The sequence below is a fragment of the Callorhinus ursinus genome, unplaced genomic scaffold (genome assembly GCF_003265705.2).
Source record: "Callorhinus ursinus isolate GAN/ISIS: 27379988/994484 unplaced genomic scaffold, GSC_fseal_2.0 scaffold16, whole genome shotgun sequence".
Lineage (NCBI taxonomy): Eukaryota > Metazoa > Chordata > Mammalia > Carnivora > Otariidae > Callorhinus > Callorhinus ursinus.
Genome location: NW_027397078.1, coordinates 12,571,530 through 12,591,077, shown reverse-complemented (window position 1 = coordinate 12,591,077; position 19,548 = coordinate 12,571,530). Strand labels below are relative to the sequence as shown.

Below are 19,548 nucleotides of genomic sequence, written 5' to 3'. Positions count from 1 at the left end.
GGTTGCTACCTGTGTTCTCCTTTAGGATTTTGATGAACTCCTCTCTCACGTTTAGGTCTTTCAACCATTTGGAGTCTATTTTTGTGTGTGGTATAAGGAAATGGTCCGTTTCATTCCTCTAATGTGGCTGTCCAATTTTCCCAACACCATTTGTTGAAGAGACTGTCTTTTTTCCTTTGGACATTCCTTCCTGCTTTGTCGAAGATGAGTTGACCATAGAGTTGAGGGTCCATTTCTGGGCTCTCGATTCTGTTCCATTGATCTATGTGTCTGTTTTTGTGCCAGTACCATACTGTCTCGATGACGACAGCTTTGTAATAGAGCTGGAAGTCCGGAATTGTGATGCCGCCAGCTTTGCTTTTCTTTTTCAACAATCCTCTGGCTATTCGGCGTCTTTTCTGGTTCCATAGAAATTTTAGGATTATTTGTTCTATTTCTTTAAAAATAGTTGATGGTATTTTGATGGGGATTGCATTGAATGTGTAGATTGCTCTAGGTAGCATTGACATCTTCACAATATTTGTTCTTCCAGTCCATAAGCATGGAACGTTTTTCCATTTCTTTGTGTCTTCCTCAATTTCTTTCATGAGTATTTTATAGTTTTCTGATTACAGATCCTTTGCCTCTTTGGTTAGACTTATTCCTAGTATCTTATGGTTTTGGATGCAATTGTAAATGGGATCGACTCCTTAATTTCTCTTTCTTCTGTCTTGTTGGTGTATGGGAATGCAACTGATTTGTGTGCATTGATTTTATATCCTGCCACTATACTGAATTCCTGTATGAGTTCTAGCAGTTTTGGGGTGGAGTCTTTTGGGTTTTCCATATAACATATCATATCATCTGTAAACAGTGAGAGTTTGATGTCTTCTTTGCCGATTTGGATGCCTTTGATTTCTTTTTGTTGTCTGATTGCTGTGGCTAGGACCTCTCATACTATGTTAAATAGCAGTGGTGATAGTGGACATCCCTGCCACTTGCCTGACCTTAGGGGGAAAGCTCTCAGTTTTTCCCCATTGAGAATGATATTTACTGTAGGTTTTTCATTGATGGCCTTTATGATTTTGAGGTACATACCCTCTATCCCTATACTCTGAGGAGGTTTAATCAAGAAAAGATGCTGTACTTTTTCAAATGGTTTTTCTGCATCTATTGAGAGGATCATATGATTCTTGTTCTTTCTTTTGTTAATGTATTGTATTACATTGATTGATTTGCGGATGTTGAACCAACCTTGCAGCCCAGGGATAAATCCCACTTGGTCGTGGTGAAGAATCCTTTTAATGTACTGTTGGATCCTATTGGCTAGTATTTTGGTAAGAATTTTTTTGCATCCATGTTCATTAAGGATATTGGTCTGTAAATCTCCTTTTTGATGGGGTCTTTGTCTGGTTTGGGGATCAAGGTCATAGTGACCTCATAAAACGAGTTTGGAAGTTTTCCTTTCTTTTCTAATTTGGAACGGTTTCAGAAGAATAGGTATTAATTCTTCTTTAAATGTTTGGTAGAATTCCCCTGGGAAGCCATCTAGCCCTGGGCTTTTGTTTGTTGGGAGATTTTTGAAGACTGCGTCAATTTCCTTAGTGGTTATGGATTTCTTCAGGTTTTCTATTTCTTCCTGGTTCAGTTTTGGTAGTTGATACATCTCCAGGAATGCATCCATTTCTTCCAGGTTATCTAATTTGCTGGCATACAGTTGCTCATAATATGTTCTTATAATTGTTTGTATTTCTTTGGTGTTGCTTGTGATCTCTCCTCTTTCATTCACGATTTTGTTGATTTGGGTCCTTTCTCTTTTCTTTTTGATAAGTCTGGCCAGGGGTTTATCAATCTTGTTAATTCTTTCAAAGAACCAGCTCCTAGTTTCATTGATCTGTTCTACTGTTCTTTTGGTTTCAATTTCATTGATTTCTGCTCTGATCTTTATTATTTCTCTTCTCCTGCTGGGTTTAGGCTTTAGTTGCTCTTTTTTCTCCAGCTCCTTTAGGTGTAGGGTTAGGTTGTGTATTTGAGACCTTTCTTGTTTCTTGAGAAAGGCTTGTATTGCTATATACTTTCCTCTTAGGACTGCCTTTGCTGCATCTCAAAGATTTTGAACAGTTGTGTTTTCATTTTCATTGGTTTCCATGTATTTTTTTAATTCTTCTTTAATTTCCTGGTTGACCCATTCATTCTTTAGTAGGATGCTCTTTAGCCTCCATGTATTTGAGTTCTTTCCGACTTTCCTCTTGTGATTGAGTTCTAGTTTCAAAGCATTGTGGTCTGAAAATATGCAGGGAATAATCCCAAACATTTGGTACTGGTTGAGACCTGATTTGTGACCTAGGATGTGATCTATTTTGGAGACTGTTCCATGGGCACTGGAGAAGAATGTGTAGTCCGTTGCTTTGGGATGGAATGTTCTGAATATGTCTGTGAAGTCCATTTGGTCCAGTGTGTCATTTAAAGCCTTTATTTCCTTGTTGATCTTTTGCTTAGATGATCTGTCCATTTCAGTCAGGGGGGTGTTATAGTCCCCCACTATTATTGTATTGTTGTCAATGTGTTTCTTTGCTTTTGTTATTAATTGCTTTATACAATTGGCTGCTCCCATGTTAGGGGCATACATATTTACAATTGTTAGATCTTCTTGTTGGATAGACCCTTTAAGCAGGATATACTATTCTTCCTCATATCTTATTACAGTCTTTGGTTTAATATCTAATTTGTCTGATATAAGAATTGCCACCCCAGCTTTCTTTTGGTGTCCATTAGCATGGTAAATGGTTTTCCGCCCCTTCGCTTTCAATCCGGGGGTGTCTTTGGGTCTAAAATGCAGACAGCATATTGATGGGTCTTGTTTTTTAATTCAATCTGATAGCCTGTGTCTTTTGATTGGGGCATTTAGCCCATTTACATTTAGGGTAACTATTGAAAGATATGAATTTAGTGCCACTGTATTGCCTATAAGGTGATTGTTACTGTATATTGTCTGTGTTCCTTTCTGGTCTATGCTGCTTTTAGGCTCTCTCTTTGCTTAGAGGACCCCTTGCAATATTTCTTGTAGGGCTGGTTTCGTGTTTGCAAATTCCTTTAGTTTTTGTTTGTCCTGGAAGCTTTTTATCTCTCCTTGTATTGTCAATGACAGCCTAGCTGGATATAGTATTCTTGGCTGCATATTTGTCTCGTTTAGTGCTCTGAAGATATCATGCCAGTCCTTCCTGGCCTGCCTGGTCTCTGTGGATACGTCTGTTGCCAATCTAATATTTCTACCATTGTTGGTTACATATCTCTTCTCCCGAGCTGCTTTAAGGATTTTTCTCTGTCTCTGAGATTCATAAGTTTTAGTTTTAGATTTCAGGGTATTGACCTATTTTTATTGATTTTGAGAGAGGTTCTCTGTGCCTGCTCGATTTTGATGCCTGTTTCCTTCCCCAAATTGGGGACGTTCTCTGCTATAATTTGCTCCAATATACCTTCTGCCCCTCTCCATCTTTCTTCTTCTTCTGGAATCCCAATTATCCTAATGTTGTTTTGTCTTATGGTATCACTTATCTCTCGAATTCTGCCCTCGTGATCCAGTAGTTGTTTCTCTCTCTTTTTCTCAGCTTCTTTATTTTCCATCATTTGGTCTTCTGTAACACTGATTCTCTCTTCTGCCTCATTTTTTCTAGCAGTTAGTGCCCCCATTTTTTATTGCACCTCATTAGTAGCCTTTTTGTTTTCGACTTGTTTAGATTTTAGTTCTTTTATTTCTCCAGAGAGGGTTTCTCTAATAACTGCCATGCTTTTTTCAAGCCCAGCTAGTATCTTTAAAATCATGATTCTGAACTCTAGTTCCGACCTCGTACTAATGTCCCTATTGAGTAGGTCCCTGGCAGACAGTACTGCCTCTTGTTCTTTTTGTTGAGGTGATTTTTTTCCATCTTGTCATTTTGTCCAGAGGAGAATAGATGAATGAGAAAAGAAAATGCTAACAGGGTAACAACCTCCCCAGAAAATATACTCTAAACAAATCAGAAAAGACCTGAAACCTGGGGAAAAGACAGGGAAAGAAAGATAAAAGAGAAAGAAAAAGATAAAAACAAACAGAAACAGAACAAAAGAAAAACAATATGATCAAATATGATCAGGCTGGTGCATAGATCAGTGCCACACACTAGATTTTGGGTTTATTTAGCTCTGTTAAAAGGAAGTGCCTCCCAAAATTTTAAAGAAAGAAAAACTTATATATGTACAAAAATAGGGTTTGATATGATGAAAGTATGGAATATGACTGTAAAGATGAAATTTATAAAAATTTTATAAAAGGACTTGATAAGAAGTTGTTTGAAAAAAGAAAGAGGATTTAAAAAAAGAAGGCAAAAAAGGGAGAGAATGTGATCAGGTAGGAGACTAGAACAAAGCCATACAGTAGAGATTCAGGGTATATTTTGATCTGTTTGAAGAAACTGTATCTGAAAATTTTAAAGAGAGAACAACTTATATATATATGCCAAAAATAAGGGTAACTACTATGAAGTGATAGAATATGACTCTTAAAATGAAAAATAAAAATTTTTTTAAAAAAGGGATTGATATGATGTTGGCTGAAAAAGGGAAAAAAGAAAAATTTAAAAAAAAAAGACAGATAAAAAAATTAACTTTGAAAGACTAAAGAATCCTGCTAAAAAACCAATGGATTCAATGTGCAGTATTCCCCTACCTCTAGGGTTCTGCTGTTCTCATTGATTGGTAAACTTGGTCTTGGCTGGCTGTTCTTGCTGATCTTCTGTGGGAGGGGCCTGTTGCCGTGGTTCCCAAATGTCTTTGCCGGAGGTGGAATTGCCCCGTCCTTGCCGGTTCGGGCTAAGTATTCTGGTCGGGTTTGTCGTCGGGAGCTTTTGTTCCCTGCAAGCTTTCTGTACAGCTTTGGAGGACTAGAGTGAAAATGGCGGCCTTCCATTCTCTGCCCGGGAGGAGCCGAGAACTTGGCGGGGCCCGCTTCTCAGTGCACCCCCAGAGAAAAACAGTCAGTCACTCCCGTCTCCCCGGTCTTCAGCCGCACTCCATGCTCATCCGGTCTGTGACCGAGCTTTTCTCTCTTTGGCACCTGACCCCGTGTGGAGTCTCTAAACCCAGCAGATCCCTGCGGTGCGCTCCCGCGCCACTCCTCCCCGGGAAGGAAGGGGAGTCTCCCCGGATCTGCCGCTTGTTGGGTCCCTGCTGGAGGAGCAGTAGCCCGACTGGGCTGCGGATCACAGTTTATGGCAACCCCAAGCTGAGAGCCCGCGCCTTGGCTCTGTCCCTGCAGCCGGCTTTCCCGCTCCGATACCTGGGAGCTCTGCCGCACTCAGGCACCCCCGGTCTTTCTGTGACCCCGAGGGTCCTGAGACCACACTGTCCCGCGAGGGTTCCACCCCCCGCTTAGCCACTGGAGTGACGTCCCTCACCGGAGCCGACTTCTTTAAAAGTTCCAATTTTGTGCTCCGCGGCTCTATCACTTGCGGGAAGAGGCAGATAGAGGCCCCCTCCTCTGCCATCTATCCTCTGGAATATTGCCTCGGATTCACTTCTCCGCACATCCTACCTTCCAGAAAGTGATCGCTTTTCTGTTCAGAGTTATTGGTATTCTTTTCTTCGATCTCCTGTTGAGTTCGTAGGTGTTCAGAATGGTTTGATCCCTATCCAGCTGAATTCCTGAGACCAGACGAAATCCAAGTCTCCTACTCCTCTGCCATCTTGCTTTGCCCCCCCATCAATTCATTTTCCTTTTGACGGAATAGAAAATTCCAGATCATTTCTTAGTTCTTTTGTATGTCACTTTGGAAGAAAACGTATCAAGGATCAGTGATTCCTTGAAAACCAGGGAAATAAAGCCAGGCACATGTTCTGTTTTCCTTTTTGTTTGAACTGGGCACTAAATGTTCCACAATGAGAATGACTTTGAAAGCATTTTTTTCTATGATGTTTGCCAATTTTAAATATGTTCTGTATTATATAGTGACAATATGAGAATATATTCAGACAGATACCATAAGGTATCTTTTTTAGAAAAGTAAAACATGTTATATTTACTCTCTTTTTTGGAACAGGAGTTATTCCCTCTGAGAGATGGATATTAAATTTTGACAAAGATCTTTTAGATGGCCTTGTTTTTGCAACACAGTTGGGAGCCTATTGTCCGTTTTTGGTAAGAGTCTTTTTTATGAAACGTAGTCTTGTATTATTTGAAAGAACTTAGTAATTAAAATTCACAGTATTTTTTATAAACTGATATTTTTCAATGTTTTAATTTAAATCACACCTGAATCTGAATGACCAGCATTCCCTTTCTGTTTATTTCGGTATTTTGATTGTAATAAGCTACTACTGACAGATGTTAATACTTAAATGATTCTTTGCCGAACTAAAGAGAAGAGTTAAAAAGCAGTAATTTTTATTCCATTACTAAAAATTTGATTGTTGTCTTTTCCAGATTGAATCTCATTTCGAAAAAATGTACACACAACCAAAAAATTCGGAACAGTATCTGCACAATTGCCTGATTATTGTGAATGTACTTCGTGAAATTGGCTTTGACATGGACATACAGGTGTGTGGCTATATATCACATATTTCATAAATATCAATTTCTTCTTTTCGTATTTTTTCGAGCTTCACGAGGTATGATTGTTAAATAATAATTGTATATATTTAGTATGTAAAATGTAATTTTTGTAGGTATACAATGTGTGACTGTACATATATAATGTGAAATTATCACCAGAGCCAAGGTAATTAACACATCCATCACCTCACATAGTTACCATTTTGTGTGTGTGTGTGTGTGTGGTGAGAACACTTAAGATCCAACATCTCCTCATTTCCCCCATCCCTCTCCATGGGCAGCTATCATTCTACTCTCAGACTGCATGGGTTTGACTTTTTTAGTTTCCACATACAATTGAAATTATAAAATACTTGCCTTACTGTGTCTGGTTTATATTACTTAGCATAATGTCCTCTGGATTCTTCCATGTTATCAAAAGTAACAGGGTTTCTTTCTTTTTTATGACTAAATATTCCATTGTGAGTATATATCATGTTTTCTTTTTTTTAATTTTATTTTATTTAAATTCAGTCAGCCAACATATACTACATCATTCGTTTTTGATGTAGTGTTCAGTGATTCCTTAGTTGCGTATAACATCCACTGCTCATCAGATTATGTGCCCTCCTTAATACCCATTCCCCAGTTACCCCATCCCTCCACCCACCTCCCTTCTGCAACCCTCAGTTTGTTTCCCAGAGTCAAGAGTCTCTCATGGTCTGTATCCCTCTCTGATTTCTTACCGTTCAGTTTTCCCTCCCTTCCCCTATGGTCCTCTGCACTATTCCTTATATTCCAAATATGAGTGAAACCTTATGATAATTGTCTTTCTCTGATTGAGTTATTCCACCTAGCATAATACCCTCCAGTTCCAACCATGTCGATGCAAATGATAGGTATTCATCCTTCCTGATGGCTGAGTAATATTCCATTGTATATATAAGCCACATCTTCTTTATCTGTTTGTCTGTTGAAGGACATCTTAGCTCCGTCAGCAGTTTGGATATTGTGGACATTGCTGCTATGAACACAAGGGGTGCAGGTGCCCCTTCTTTTCACTACATCTGTATCTTTAGGGTTAATACCCAGTAGTGCAATTGCTGGGTCATAGGGTAGCTCTATTTTTAATGTCTTGAGGAACCCCCATACTGTTTTCCAGAGTGGCTGTACCAGCTTGCATTCCCACCAAGAGCGTAAGAGGGTTCCCCTTTCTCCACATCCTCGCCAACATTTGTTGTTCCCTGTGTTGTTAATATGAGCCATTCTAACTGGTGTGAGGTGGTATCTCATTGTGGTTTTGATTTGTATTTCCCTGATGGCAAGTGATGTGGAGCATTTTTTCATGTGTCTGTTGGCCATTTGTATGTCTTCTTTGGAGAAGTGTCTGTTCATGTCTTCTGCCCATTTCTTGACTGGATTATTTGTTTTTTGGGTGTTGAGTTTGAGAAGTTCTTTATAGATCTTGGATACCAGCCCGTTATCTGTAGTGTCATTTGCAAATATCTTCTCCCATTCTGTGGGTTGCCTTTTAGTTTTGTTGACTGTTTCCTTTGTCATGCAGAAGCTTTTTATCTTGATGAAGTCCCAATAATTCATTTTTGCTTTTCTTTCCCTTGCCTTTGGAGACATGTCTTGCCAAAACTTGCTGTGGCCGAGGTCAAAGAGGTTACTGACTGTGTTCTTCTCTAGGGTTTTGATGGATTCCTGTCTCACATTGAGGTCTTTCATCCATTTTGAGTTTATCTTTGTGTATGATGTAAGGGAATGCTCCAGTTTCATTCTTTTGCGTGTGGCTGTCCAATTTTCCTAGCACACTTTGTTGAAATGACTCTCTTTTTTCCAATGGATATTCTTTCCTGCTTTATCGAAGATTAGTTGACCATAGAGTTGAGGGTCCATTTCTGGGGTCTCTGTTCTGTTCCATTGATCTATGTGTCTGTTTTTGTACCAGTACCATGCTGTCTTGATGATCACAGCTTTGTAATACAGCTTGAAGTCAGGCATTATGATGCCCCCAGTTTGGGTTTTCTTTTTCAATATTCTCCTGGTGATTCGGGGTCTTTTCTGGTTCCATACAAATTTTGGTATTGTTTGTTCCAGCTCTGTGAAAAATGTCGATGGTATTTTGTTAGGGATTGCACTGAATGTGTAGATTGTTTTGGGCAGCATAGACATTTTAACAGTGTTTATTCTTCCAATCCATGAGCATGGAATATTTTTCCATTTCTTTGTGTCTTCCTCAATTTCTTTCATAAGTGGTCTATAGTTTCTAGAGTACAGATCCTTTACCTTTTTAGTTAGGCTTCTTCCTAGATATCTTAGGGTTTTTGGTGCAATTGTAAATGGGATTGATTCCTTAATTTCCTCTTTTTTTCAGTCACGTTGTTAGTGTATAAAATGCAACTGATTTCTGTGCATTGATTTTTTATCTTGCCATGTTGCTGAATTGCTGTATGAGTTCTAGCAATTTTAGGGTGGAGTCTTTTGGGTTTTCTACGTAAAGTATCATTCATCTGTGAAGAGAGGGAGTTTGACTTCTTTGCCAGTTTGAATGCCTTTTATTTCTTTTTGTTGTCTGATTGCTGAGGCTAGGACTTCTAGTACTATGTTGAACCTAATGGTGAGAGTGGGCATCCCTGTTGTGTTCCTGACCTAAAGGGACGATCTCTTAGTTTCTCCACATTGAGAATGATATTCACCGTATGCCACATTTTTTTTATGCATTCCTACATCGACAGACAGGTTTTTCCATATGTTCACTATTGTGAATAATGCTGCAGTTGAACATGGAAGTGCAAATATCTCTGAGATGCTGGTTTCATTTCCTTTGGATATATACCCAGAAGTAGGGACGCTGGACCATATGGTAGTTCTAAACTTTTAGAGGACCCCCATACTGTTTTCCATTATGGCTGTAACAAGGCAGATTTCCACCAACAAAACACATACAAAAATTCCCCATTCTCTACATCCTTGCCAACACTTTATCTCTCCTCTTTTATATAATAGGTGTGACGTAATATCACATTGTGGTTTTGATTTACATTTCCCTCATGGTTAGTGCTGTTGAACACCTTTTCATGTACCTGTTGGCCAATTGTATGTTTTCTTTGTAAAAATGTTAGTTGACTCCTTTTAATAATCTTTTGTTCATATATTTTAAATCTAAATTGAAACCATCTTTTTGTAGGGTATTGCTAAAATGTGGCATTTGAAATTTGACTTCATAGAAATCTACTGTATATTTCTACATATGTATAATTTTGTATATCCAACTGTGCATAAGAAAATAGTTCTAGTGATTTGTCCATTTTTCTTAAACCCTAAGAATGAAGCTTGAGTGATTTAGTAGCACTACCCAAGCTCTAAGAATGAATTAAAGGAGATTTATTTGAATATAGATGTATTATCATTTTTTAATTTAGTAACTAAAAAGACTTTTTCACTTTTGTTTTAAAATACATATTCATGTAGAGATCAGAATGGCAATATACATTATTACATTTGGATCCCCATGTTATAATTCCATCTGTCCTTTCACATCAAGTCCTCAGTAATAACCAAATCCTATTATATAGTATATATCTATACTATTATATCGCAATAATCAAACGCATTATATGCTTACTATTTTTTGAGCCCTACTACATTAGAGTAATGAAGTAGTATAATAAATGATTTCTTGGGGTTCCTGGGTGGTGCAGTTGGTTGAGAGTCCTACTTGGTTTCGGCTCAGGTTGTGATCCCTGTGGTGAGATCGAGCCCTGCATTGAGCTTTGCACTCAGCATGGAGTCTGCTTAAGTTTCTCTCTCCCTCTTCCTTTGTCCCTCCCTGCCTCCCACCCCACTCATGGTCAGTCTCTCTCTCTCTCTCTCTCAAATAAGTAATCTTTAAAAAAAATGATTTCTTACTTTGAAGAATATACAAAATCATTGAATTATCAAGATATATTCATGTTCAATGATAAATAACATTTTACTCATGTCATTGTCAGTGTATGTAAAAAACAAAGTACAGAATTCAGATAAGGGAAGAGATCAATATGATCTAGATTGATCCACCAAAGACTTTGCAGAGAAGGCAGGACTTATCTGGAGTCTTGAAGGTGGATTGGATTTGGATTGGTAGTGGTAAGAGAGGAAAGTGTTCACTCAGAGGAAATGGCATAAACAGAATGTCAAATGGAATACATGACATACAGTAAGGAAATTCCGTGAATAGGTTACCTTAGTTGAATTTTGGGATTAGAAAAATTGATAGAGGTATATATTGGGATACTGGATATCAGTATAAAAAGTAAGAAGCTTACCATCTGGGTATTAGAGGACTGAAGGTATTTGTTCTTTTTTTTTTTTTCTTTTTTTTTAGCAACTACACAAAAGGTATTTGTTCTTACAACTATGATGGGAATGCACTCACAGGAGAGGGACTGGACACAGGGAACACAGACCAATCAAAATATAATTTCAGTTGATCAAGGAGGAAAGTATTTTCTCTACTCATGTCATTTGAATGGAAACTTAATAAGTTGATACAGGAGACATTTGAGGCCTACTAGACCTTGTGAACAGTCACAAAAGAAGGACACAGGAGAAAGACCATTTCAACTTACTCTGAGTTTTCTTTTCCATGACACGAGAGATACTGATGATGCCATTGCCCATATCTGGCTGGGTATAAAGTTGTTCCTCACACCTGCTAGAAAAATATTCATAATGGCTTGGTTGCATGTTAACGTCACTTTGTTTCAGGTCTGACATTTACCTTCTTTTATATTGGTATAGTTGTAAAGAGAAACTGTATTCTAGGATTTTGGCCAGAAATTTCTTTTATAAGAGAGTTTTAAAGATAAACTTCAATGAAAGACTTTGGTTTGGAAGAATAAAAATACTACAGTTGTCGTCAACTCAACAAATTGAATATCCTCCATAAAAGACACTGGATAGACCCTGTAAGGGGTACAGATATGATTAAACCACAATCATGCCTTCAAAGATGTTATTAATAATGACAAGTATAAGAAAAAGATCTGATGCAAAGCTGATAGTGAATGCCATAGTATACATAGAAGCAGTGTTCTATGGGAACCAAAAGGAACAGAAATCATTCTGGTAAGGGAACCAAGAAGAGTTACATGGGACTTTTGGTGTTCAAGGTGGCCCCTGAGAATTTGGTCGGGGTTTAAAGGAAACTTAAAATATTTTTGTTTAGAAAACATAAATCATCATACATCATTGACTCAAAATTTTTATTTTATTCTGCAGCCAAAAAATATTTTTAAATGTGAGTATCTAATACATAAAAATGTAGAGAAGGTGTCTAAGATCTGGTGAATGGAGAAGTTGACAGCTAGCTGATAATTACCAAGCTTTTACTAACCAGTTCCAATTCCTTAACTTTTTTCATCAACCTGGATTTACCAACCACATTAAATGGCAAAGTTCAAAAATATTAATTTAACTTAGCCATAGTCAATTAATGCTGATGCTCAGCACTGGTTCACATTTAAAACCAAAGAAATTCACCACTGGATATGTTTATTAATGTTTAAGTTTCTTACTTATTATATTCTTCTTTGAACTGTGGAATCAGCTAGATAAGTTTCTGTGCCTTTATTATGTCCTGTTGTGGAATCTTGCCACCTGGAATATAACAGTTGTTTACATCTTCTCTCTTTTGTGACATACTTTATATTTAAAGAAAAATATGGGAATTATTTGGACTCAGCATAGAATGTATTTTTATTCCCTCACATAAAGAAATGTATATAAAAATAAATATGACATTTGTATAGGTTGTACTACACCTAATTCACTGAGTAGTGATGGCAGCTAAGGTTCAATAGATAATCTGACTTTTCTCTTAAAACTTTTGTTTTTGGGGCTCCTGGGTGGCTCAATCTGTTTAGCATCTGACTCATATCATGATTTCAGGGCTGTGGGATCCAGCCCCTTGTCGGGCTCAAGCGCTCGGCATCGAGCCTGCTTGAGATTCTCTCTCTCCCCCTGCCCCTCCTCTCTCTCTCCCTCTCAAAAACAAAACCAAAAAAGTTGTTTTTATCAACTCTGATGCTTTTTAGCATTAAATAACAGAATTCATGCGTGAAAGTGCTTTAAAAATAAATACAATATTTTACATTGGACAAAGTCAGGCATTAGGAGATTATAAGCATAGTCAGTTGCTCAATAAAGTTATTAGAGATTCATTTTTGCTCAGCCTTTCTCAGCCTGCTGGCTTTACTTTAGGCATGTGCACTAATAACCACAAAGTTTCTACTGAAATTCTCATGTAACATCTTTATATAGTTACTCTTGAGGCTGGTTGAGTAGCTCCTCATCTTGCACTTCTCTTTTTCCATAAGATAAACCTTTTCCAGTGGTTCACAGCATATTTCCCATTATATGTCATTGGCCATAATTACATTCCATGCTTGTAGATAAACCATTGTTTGATCAAAGTAATGAAACAGCCACAAAAATTGGGATTCTTAGGGAAGAAGAACAAAGAAAATTGCTTTGGGGAAGGTAATCAACAGTGTTCTCTCTAGAATTACAGTATGTCAGTTGGTACTGCTCATTATGTTTGGTGTCCAGTATGAAAGCTGGTGATATCTTTTAGTCATAGCAAATTACATTCTCCATGAAAGTCGATATTATTTCACCTCTTCTTGTTACTGATGAAAAAAACTGAGGCCTTGGAAAACCAATTGATTAGTAAAGATCGTGGAACTGTGTAGTAGCAGGACTTGAATTTTGTTTACCAGATTTCTACTCTAGCATTTTTCTCTATTATGACCTTTTTCTGTTTAATTTTTTGTCTTTTATTAGGCTAGTTGAAAAATACTATCATTGTGGGGGAAAAATGGACCAATACAGTTGAAGTTCTTCTAGGTTAGACCTGTATAGAGAAAGTAATGATTATATCTTTGAAAGATATTTCACATGAAAGTCTTGTTTTAAACAAACTTAACTTAAAATAATAATAATAATAAAAAGAAACAAACCTATGCTACCATTTGGATTTTTAAGTCAAGGATTGACAAAAGTGTAATTGTTTTTGGTTATCTTCATTGAAATTTATAAGGAAAAGTAAGGATGCTCTTTTCTCTTTTTTTTAGTCTAATATCTTAATCAAATGTATTTTTCCCATTAAGATAAACATATTTTTTTTAATTTCCAAATTATTGCATTTTCATCCCATTATATATTTTTCAAAGATGAGTATTGGGACTAATTCTATATTGTTACCAATATATATTTTATGCTGTAGTCATTTAAAAAGTGTTCAAAAGTGTCTTATTGAACTCGGACTTGAGCCTAGGGTGTTCTGCCACTAGTCTTACCCTTTCCCCAGCAAACACATTTCCCATTACCATAGACAGCCTTCTTTAAAAAAAAAAAAAAAAAGATTGATTTATTTATTTGAGAGAGAGAGTGTGCGCGTGCACCCACGCGTGTGGAGGTGGGGGAGGGGTAGAGGGAGCAGGAGAAAGGGAATCTCCAGCAGACTCCCCGCTGAGTGCGGACCCCAACCCTGAGATCATGACCTAAGCCAAAATCAAGAGGCAGACACTTAAGTGACAGCCACCCATGTGCCCCACAGCCCTCTTTGAATCACACTCATAGGCAGGCCCATCCCAGAGGGCCCAGTAGAGCCATATTCTTCACTTTGTTGGAATTAAACTCTGCATTTATTTTTTTAGTTTGTTCTTATCTTAAATAATTTTCCTTCATGTGTTGACTAACACTGTCTTTCATGTAGAAATGTACAACCACCGAATACTGATGAGAAACTTTGGAGTCTTGGTGTATTTCTCAGTTTTCCTCAAATCGAACTCACTAGCAGCTTTCTACCCTGCTGTGGAAGGCCAGCTCCCTTATTTTTTACTAAAAATCTCCTCCCCAGGCGCCTTTATTGGTTAGTCTTACTGCTTATTGACAAAACAAGAAAGAACAAACTCTTCTCTTCTTCCAAAGGAGGAAAAGAATGTATTTGGGAATGTGAACTAGCAGATGATCAGAGGAGCTGTTTTTATTTGCTGGTAACTGTTGCTGAACTTCAGAGTCAAGTGTGCTAGCTCCACATAACGCATTAAGTCTCCTTGGCTCCCACACTATTTGCACTTCCAAGCCAGGCCTGGATCATTTTCGGTTACTAACTTGAATGTGAGCTATTCAGTCATAGGTAGATCTTCATTTTATGGAAGTGTAGAGGGCTCTCTGTACATTGACAATGACAGAGGTGTGTGTCTATCAGTGGTGTTTTATGTCTTTGAATCCTTGCCTTGGACCATTCTCAATACTCCTTTGCTATGAATAATTCTCCCCTACTACCTTCACATTTTTCTAGGACATCATAGGTAGTATAGGAACTGATACAAAGAATCCTTCCTCCTTCTCCTGACTCTACTTGTTGTATTCAGTGTACATTCAGGCTATGTTGATTGTCCCTGCCATTATTCCTTTGCAATTCTGGCTTTTATCTCAAATCTTTTCCAACAGCCATCACTAATTTATCTTGGTTATCAGTATGATTACATTTTCTGACTTAGTATATTTTGTCTGTTCTGGGAAAAGTACTCCCTAACCACCCCGCTGCCTGATCTGCCTGAATTGTTGCTCTTGTGTTATTCCTTGTTCAGAAATCAGGGCCCTCATCCTGGCATCCACACCCTCCACAGTGTGGCCCTGGCGCTCCTTTGTCTGTTCCCACAGTGCTTGTCCCTTCTTACCTTACATATGATTCAAATTGTACTTCTTTAACGAATAAACACTGTGCCTCCCTATATCCTTGTGCTGTAGTTCTTTGCCTTTCTGATGGAATACACCCTTTTCTGCCCCCCAAACACAGTCTCTTTGAGATCCGAGCATTCTTCAAGGCCGTCTCATATGTTGCCTTCTCCCTTGAGCTTTTGCTTGAAATTCTTGCCTTCTTTTTACCTCAGTAGTTTGTTTACTTCTCTGTTTTCTTTTACTGCTGATTATGGGACTGTAAATCAGGGCTGGTGTCTTAGTGACGTTAGTCAGTATTTCTAGTGCATAATATTTTTATGACCTCTGACTAGCTTTTGTGGAGGCTTTGAGGTTGTGAGGTCACTGTTATACTGAGAACACATCTAATTCATCTTTTAACACCCAGGTCAAGCTCTTCTGATTCACAGCAACATTCTGTTTACTGTGTTTACAACTCAGGGTCAATGCCAGTAACATTTTAAAATGTTTTAATGTAATTCAACAATTGATGTACTATGCTTTAGCTCTTTTTATATATTTTATCTGTATATCCTCTAATTTATATTTCTTTTCATTGAAACTAGGCCATGGATATCTGTGACCCTAATCCAATCCTGATGCTCATGCTTTGTGTCTACATGTATGAAAGGCTCCCTACATATCTCCCCAAGAAGGTGGTGCCCTTTCATTGTACTCTACATGACACTGTGCTGAGACAGGTAAGGATATATTTGGAGTGAAACACTTCACAGGGGTTTTAGTTATTTCTTTTCTAACCCAAAATTAACAGAAGTATCAATATGATATATTAAGCCTTAGCTATTTATAGCAGCAATGTCCATAATAGCCAAACTATGGAAAGAGCTGAGATGTCCATCGACAGACGAACAGATAAAGAAGATGTGGTACACACACACACACACACACACACACACACACACACACACACAATGGAAAACTACTCAGCCATCAAAAAAAATGAAATCTTGCCACTTATGCAATGATGTGGATGGAGCTAGAGGGTATTATGCTAAGCGAAATAAGTCAGTCAGAGAAAGACAATTATCATATGATCTCACTCATGTGGAATTTAAGAAACAAACAGAAGATAATAGGGGAAGAGAGGGAAAAATAAAATAAGATGAAATCAGAGAGGGAGACAAACCGGAAGAGACTCTTAATCATAGGAAGCAAACTGAGGGTTGCTTCAGGGGAGGGGAGAGAGGTTGGGGGGGTGACTCGATGATGGACATTAAGGAGGGCATGTGATGAAATGGGCACTGGGTATTATATAAGACTGATGAATCCCTGACCTCTATCTCTGAAACTACTAATACATTATATGTTAATTAATTGAATTTAAATGAAAAAAAAAACACACAAAAAAGGAGGGGGATTGGCAGATAATGAATGATGTTTTGATACTTCATTTTAGCACCCATAAAAATGTTTGCCATCTTGGGGCACCTGACTGGCTTAGTCGGAAGAGCATGTGACTTTTGATCTCAGGGTTGTGAGTTCAAGCCCCACCTTGGGTGTAGAGATTACTAAAAAATAAATAAATAAACTTAAAAAAAATAAGCCTTAGCAAATATTGCTTCTTCTAAAGAAGAAGGTTTAACCGAGTGAAAGGGACAATTTTTGCTTAATAGTAACCATCACCTGTAGTGAAATGATGATTCTGTGATTCATTTGATGAATGGGGTTTGGGGAGGTGGAAAATGAAAGTTAGGCACTTTGAAGGGCAAATTTTCTGAGGATACTTGAGACCCATTTCATATGCAAAGGGACTGAGACCATAAGTGCAAACTTGTGTTCTGAATGTACTCAGCTTTCCTTAAGGGAGCGGTTTACACATCCAGATGAATTTTATTCAGATGAGGATATATAAAGGGAAATAAAAATGAAAGTGTTCCTGACCAGTGCCACCTAATTCCCACTAAAGGATATTATATACCCAAGAGCTGCTAAATGTGTAACGGTGGATTTTTTAATTTGCAGAAAAAAATCAAAAATGAAATTTGAAATCCTGTGACAATAACAAATCTGTATAAATATGTCCATATTTATGAAGTGTTCTCTTTGAGAAATATATTGTCAAGGGTCATTGACCTCAATTTGTTTTTCAAGCTTACACTTGTGAAATATCTTCTAGCATACAGTTTTAAATTGCTTATGTTTATTTAAGATTGTTCCTTCTACTAGTTTTCACAAAATCTTCAACCAGATTTATAGGTTTCTCCTTGTTTCTTTCTGAGGATACTATGGACTGGTAGAATCTTATTTCCTACAAAAATTACTTTATCTCTTTGGTCAGATCATGTTTATTCCTTTTCTTCAGGCTGTTTTATGTATTCCTCCTCATATTTAGTTGGGAGGGTGTAATTTTATACATTCGATGCAGAACTTGTCCGTATTTGCTCTTCAGAAGATGTCTTGGTGATTTTTGACTTGTAATTGTAACCTCTGAGAAAATACATAGCCTCTGTGATGATATGAGTGATGGTTGGTAAGGATTCAGTTAAAAATCGGGGAGAACCGCAGGTTCTTGTCTCAACATGTAAAGGGCTCAGTTTAGGGTAATTTAGATATGATTCCTTTTTATGAATTTTTTTCTTTTTATCAGGAAAAAAAGATATAAAACTCTTTAGAAGATTTTTTTCAACAGTATTTACTCTGATAATTCCCTAACTGCAATGATCCTCAAAGCCTGGAGCTGTAATTATATTGGAGAGGTCTTTTGACTTCAAAATAAAATTTCTAAAGAGTTAGAAATGTTTTGATTAAGCCCGCAGAGTCTAGGATGAGTCTGAATTAGATTAAGCAGTGATTTATTTCAGTTAGTTTTAATTCCAGTTCTCTAATTCTGTCCATGTGTTTGTATTTCTTTATGCCATTTAATTGCCACTATTTTTTAAAAGTAGTTAACACTAATGTTGAAATATAAATTTTAATTGTGATGTTAAAAATCAAATTAAAGCATATTAAAATGGAAATAGTTCTTTCCACATTTAGCTGTTTACTAGAAATAATGTTTGTATTTTAAGATTATAGATGAGGGATGCCTACCTGGCTCAGTAGGTAGAATATCTGACTCTTTATCTTTGGGTCTTGAGTTCAAGCCCCATGTAGGACATTGAGCCTACTAAGAAAGAAAAAAAGGGGAAAAAAAGATTATAGATGAAATTATACAGATATAACTTTGATTTTTCACAAATGTAGAGTATGTCTTTTGACGATAACAAAAATTAAATTTAAATGCAAGAAAATGTCAGTTATAACAAGCTTTAGTTTTAAATTTCATTTAAGAAAAATCACTGATTTGGAAATTGCTGAGAACATTTGGCATAGTTTGCCCCCATGCATCAACACCATAAATGACAGTGCTTAAGTCATTGAATATCATTTTTACCAACATTTTCATCACTCTAGAATAAAAAAGAATCTCAAGAAATGGCTACTAGAATTGAAAAAGTATTTGTGCAACTATATGTCAGTAAAGAAACATAGAATCCTGGAACCAGTAAAAAATAGAGTGATCATTAAAAAAAATATAGAGTGTGTGATTTTCTGAGACATTTTTAAATGCAGTTGAACTTTTCTTCTCCCTTTTTGAAGCAGAATTTACACAGAAGCCCAGTAGTTAAAGATAACTATTAAATAGTGAAAGATAAGCTATTTTGCAAAAGGTGCAAAAGGGGAATTGAGGCTCCTTGAACAGATTTCCTTTGTCCCCATTTACCACTTACCACCCCAACGTGAAATCCTGGGTGGAATAAGCTGACCACAGGTGAGCCCAGTGCCTTTCTGTCATATATAGGATATGACATAATGAGAATGAGTGGCTTCCTTAAGATCTCAGGGCTGGTTAGGGATGTTCCAGGACTAAAAATCAGTAGCAGCTCACAGGGAATCCTCATGATTTTTCTACATTTCCTTTCAGAAAACAGAAATTAGTTCTCTGGAACTTAAAATTACTTGGTCTATTCATTAATACTTCAAATTCATATGTACATACATAAAAAATAAAAAAAAAAACACACTGGGTTTGTCTTGCCTCCATTATAACTGATATTATACATAGGTAAGCAACATGAGAACCCCAATTCCTTGGTGTAACCAAAGATAGAAGAAACTCTTCAGCAACAATGTACTTCTCCTGGTAGTTAACAAAAATTCTAATAGAAACATAAAATTAATTAATTTTTTATTTATTTTTTTAAGATTTTTTTTTTTTTATTTTAGAGAGAGAGAGAGAGAGACAG

At 37.1% G+C, this 19,548-nt stretch overlaps 1 protein-coding gene across 1 annotated transcript in view; it reads left to right on the top strand.

The window, feature by feature from the left end:
- CFAP47 (cilia and flagella associated protein 47) overlaps nucleotides 1–19,548 on the top strand; it is a 514,691-nt gene that overhangs the window by 223,484 nt on the left and 271,659 nt on the right. Inside the window, exons 34-36 of the mRNA XM_073901936.1 lie at nucleotides 6,054–6,151; nucleotides 6,437–6,553; nucleotides 15,868–16,002. Of these exons, the coding sequence (XP_073758037.1) occupies nucleotides 6,054–6,151; nucleotides 6,437–6,553; nucleotides 15,868–16,002 (350 nt within the window). The remainder of the gene's footprint in view (nucleotides 1–6,053; nucleotides 6,152–6,436; nucleotides 6,554–15,867; nucleotides 16,003–19,548) is intronic.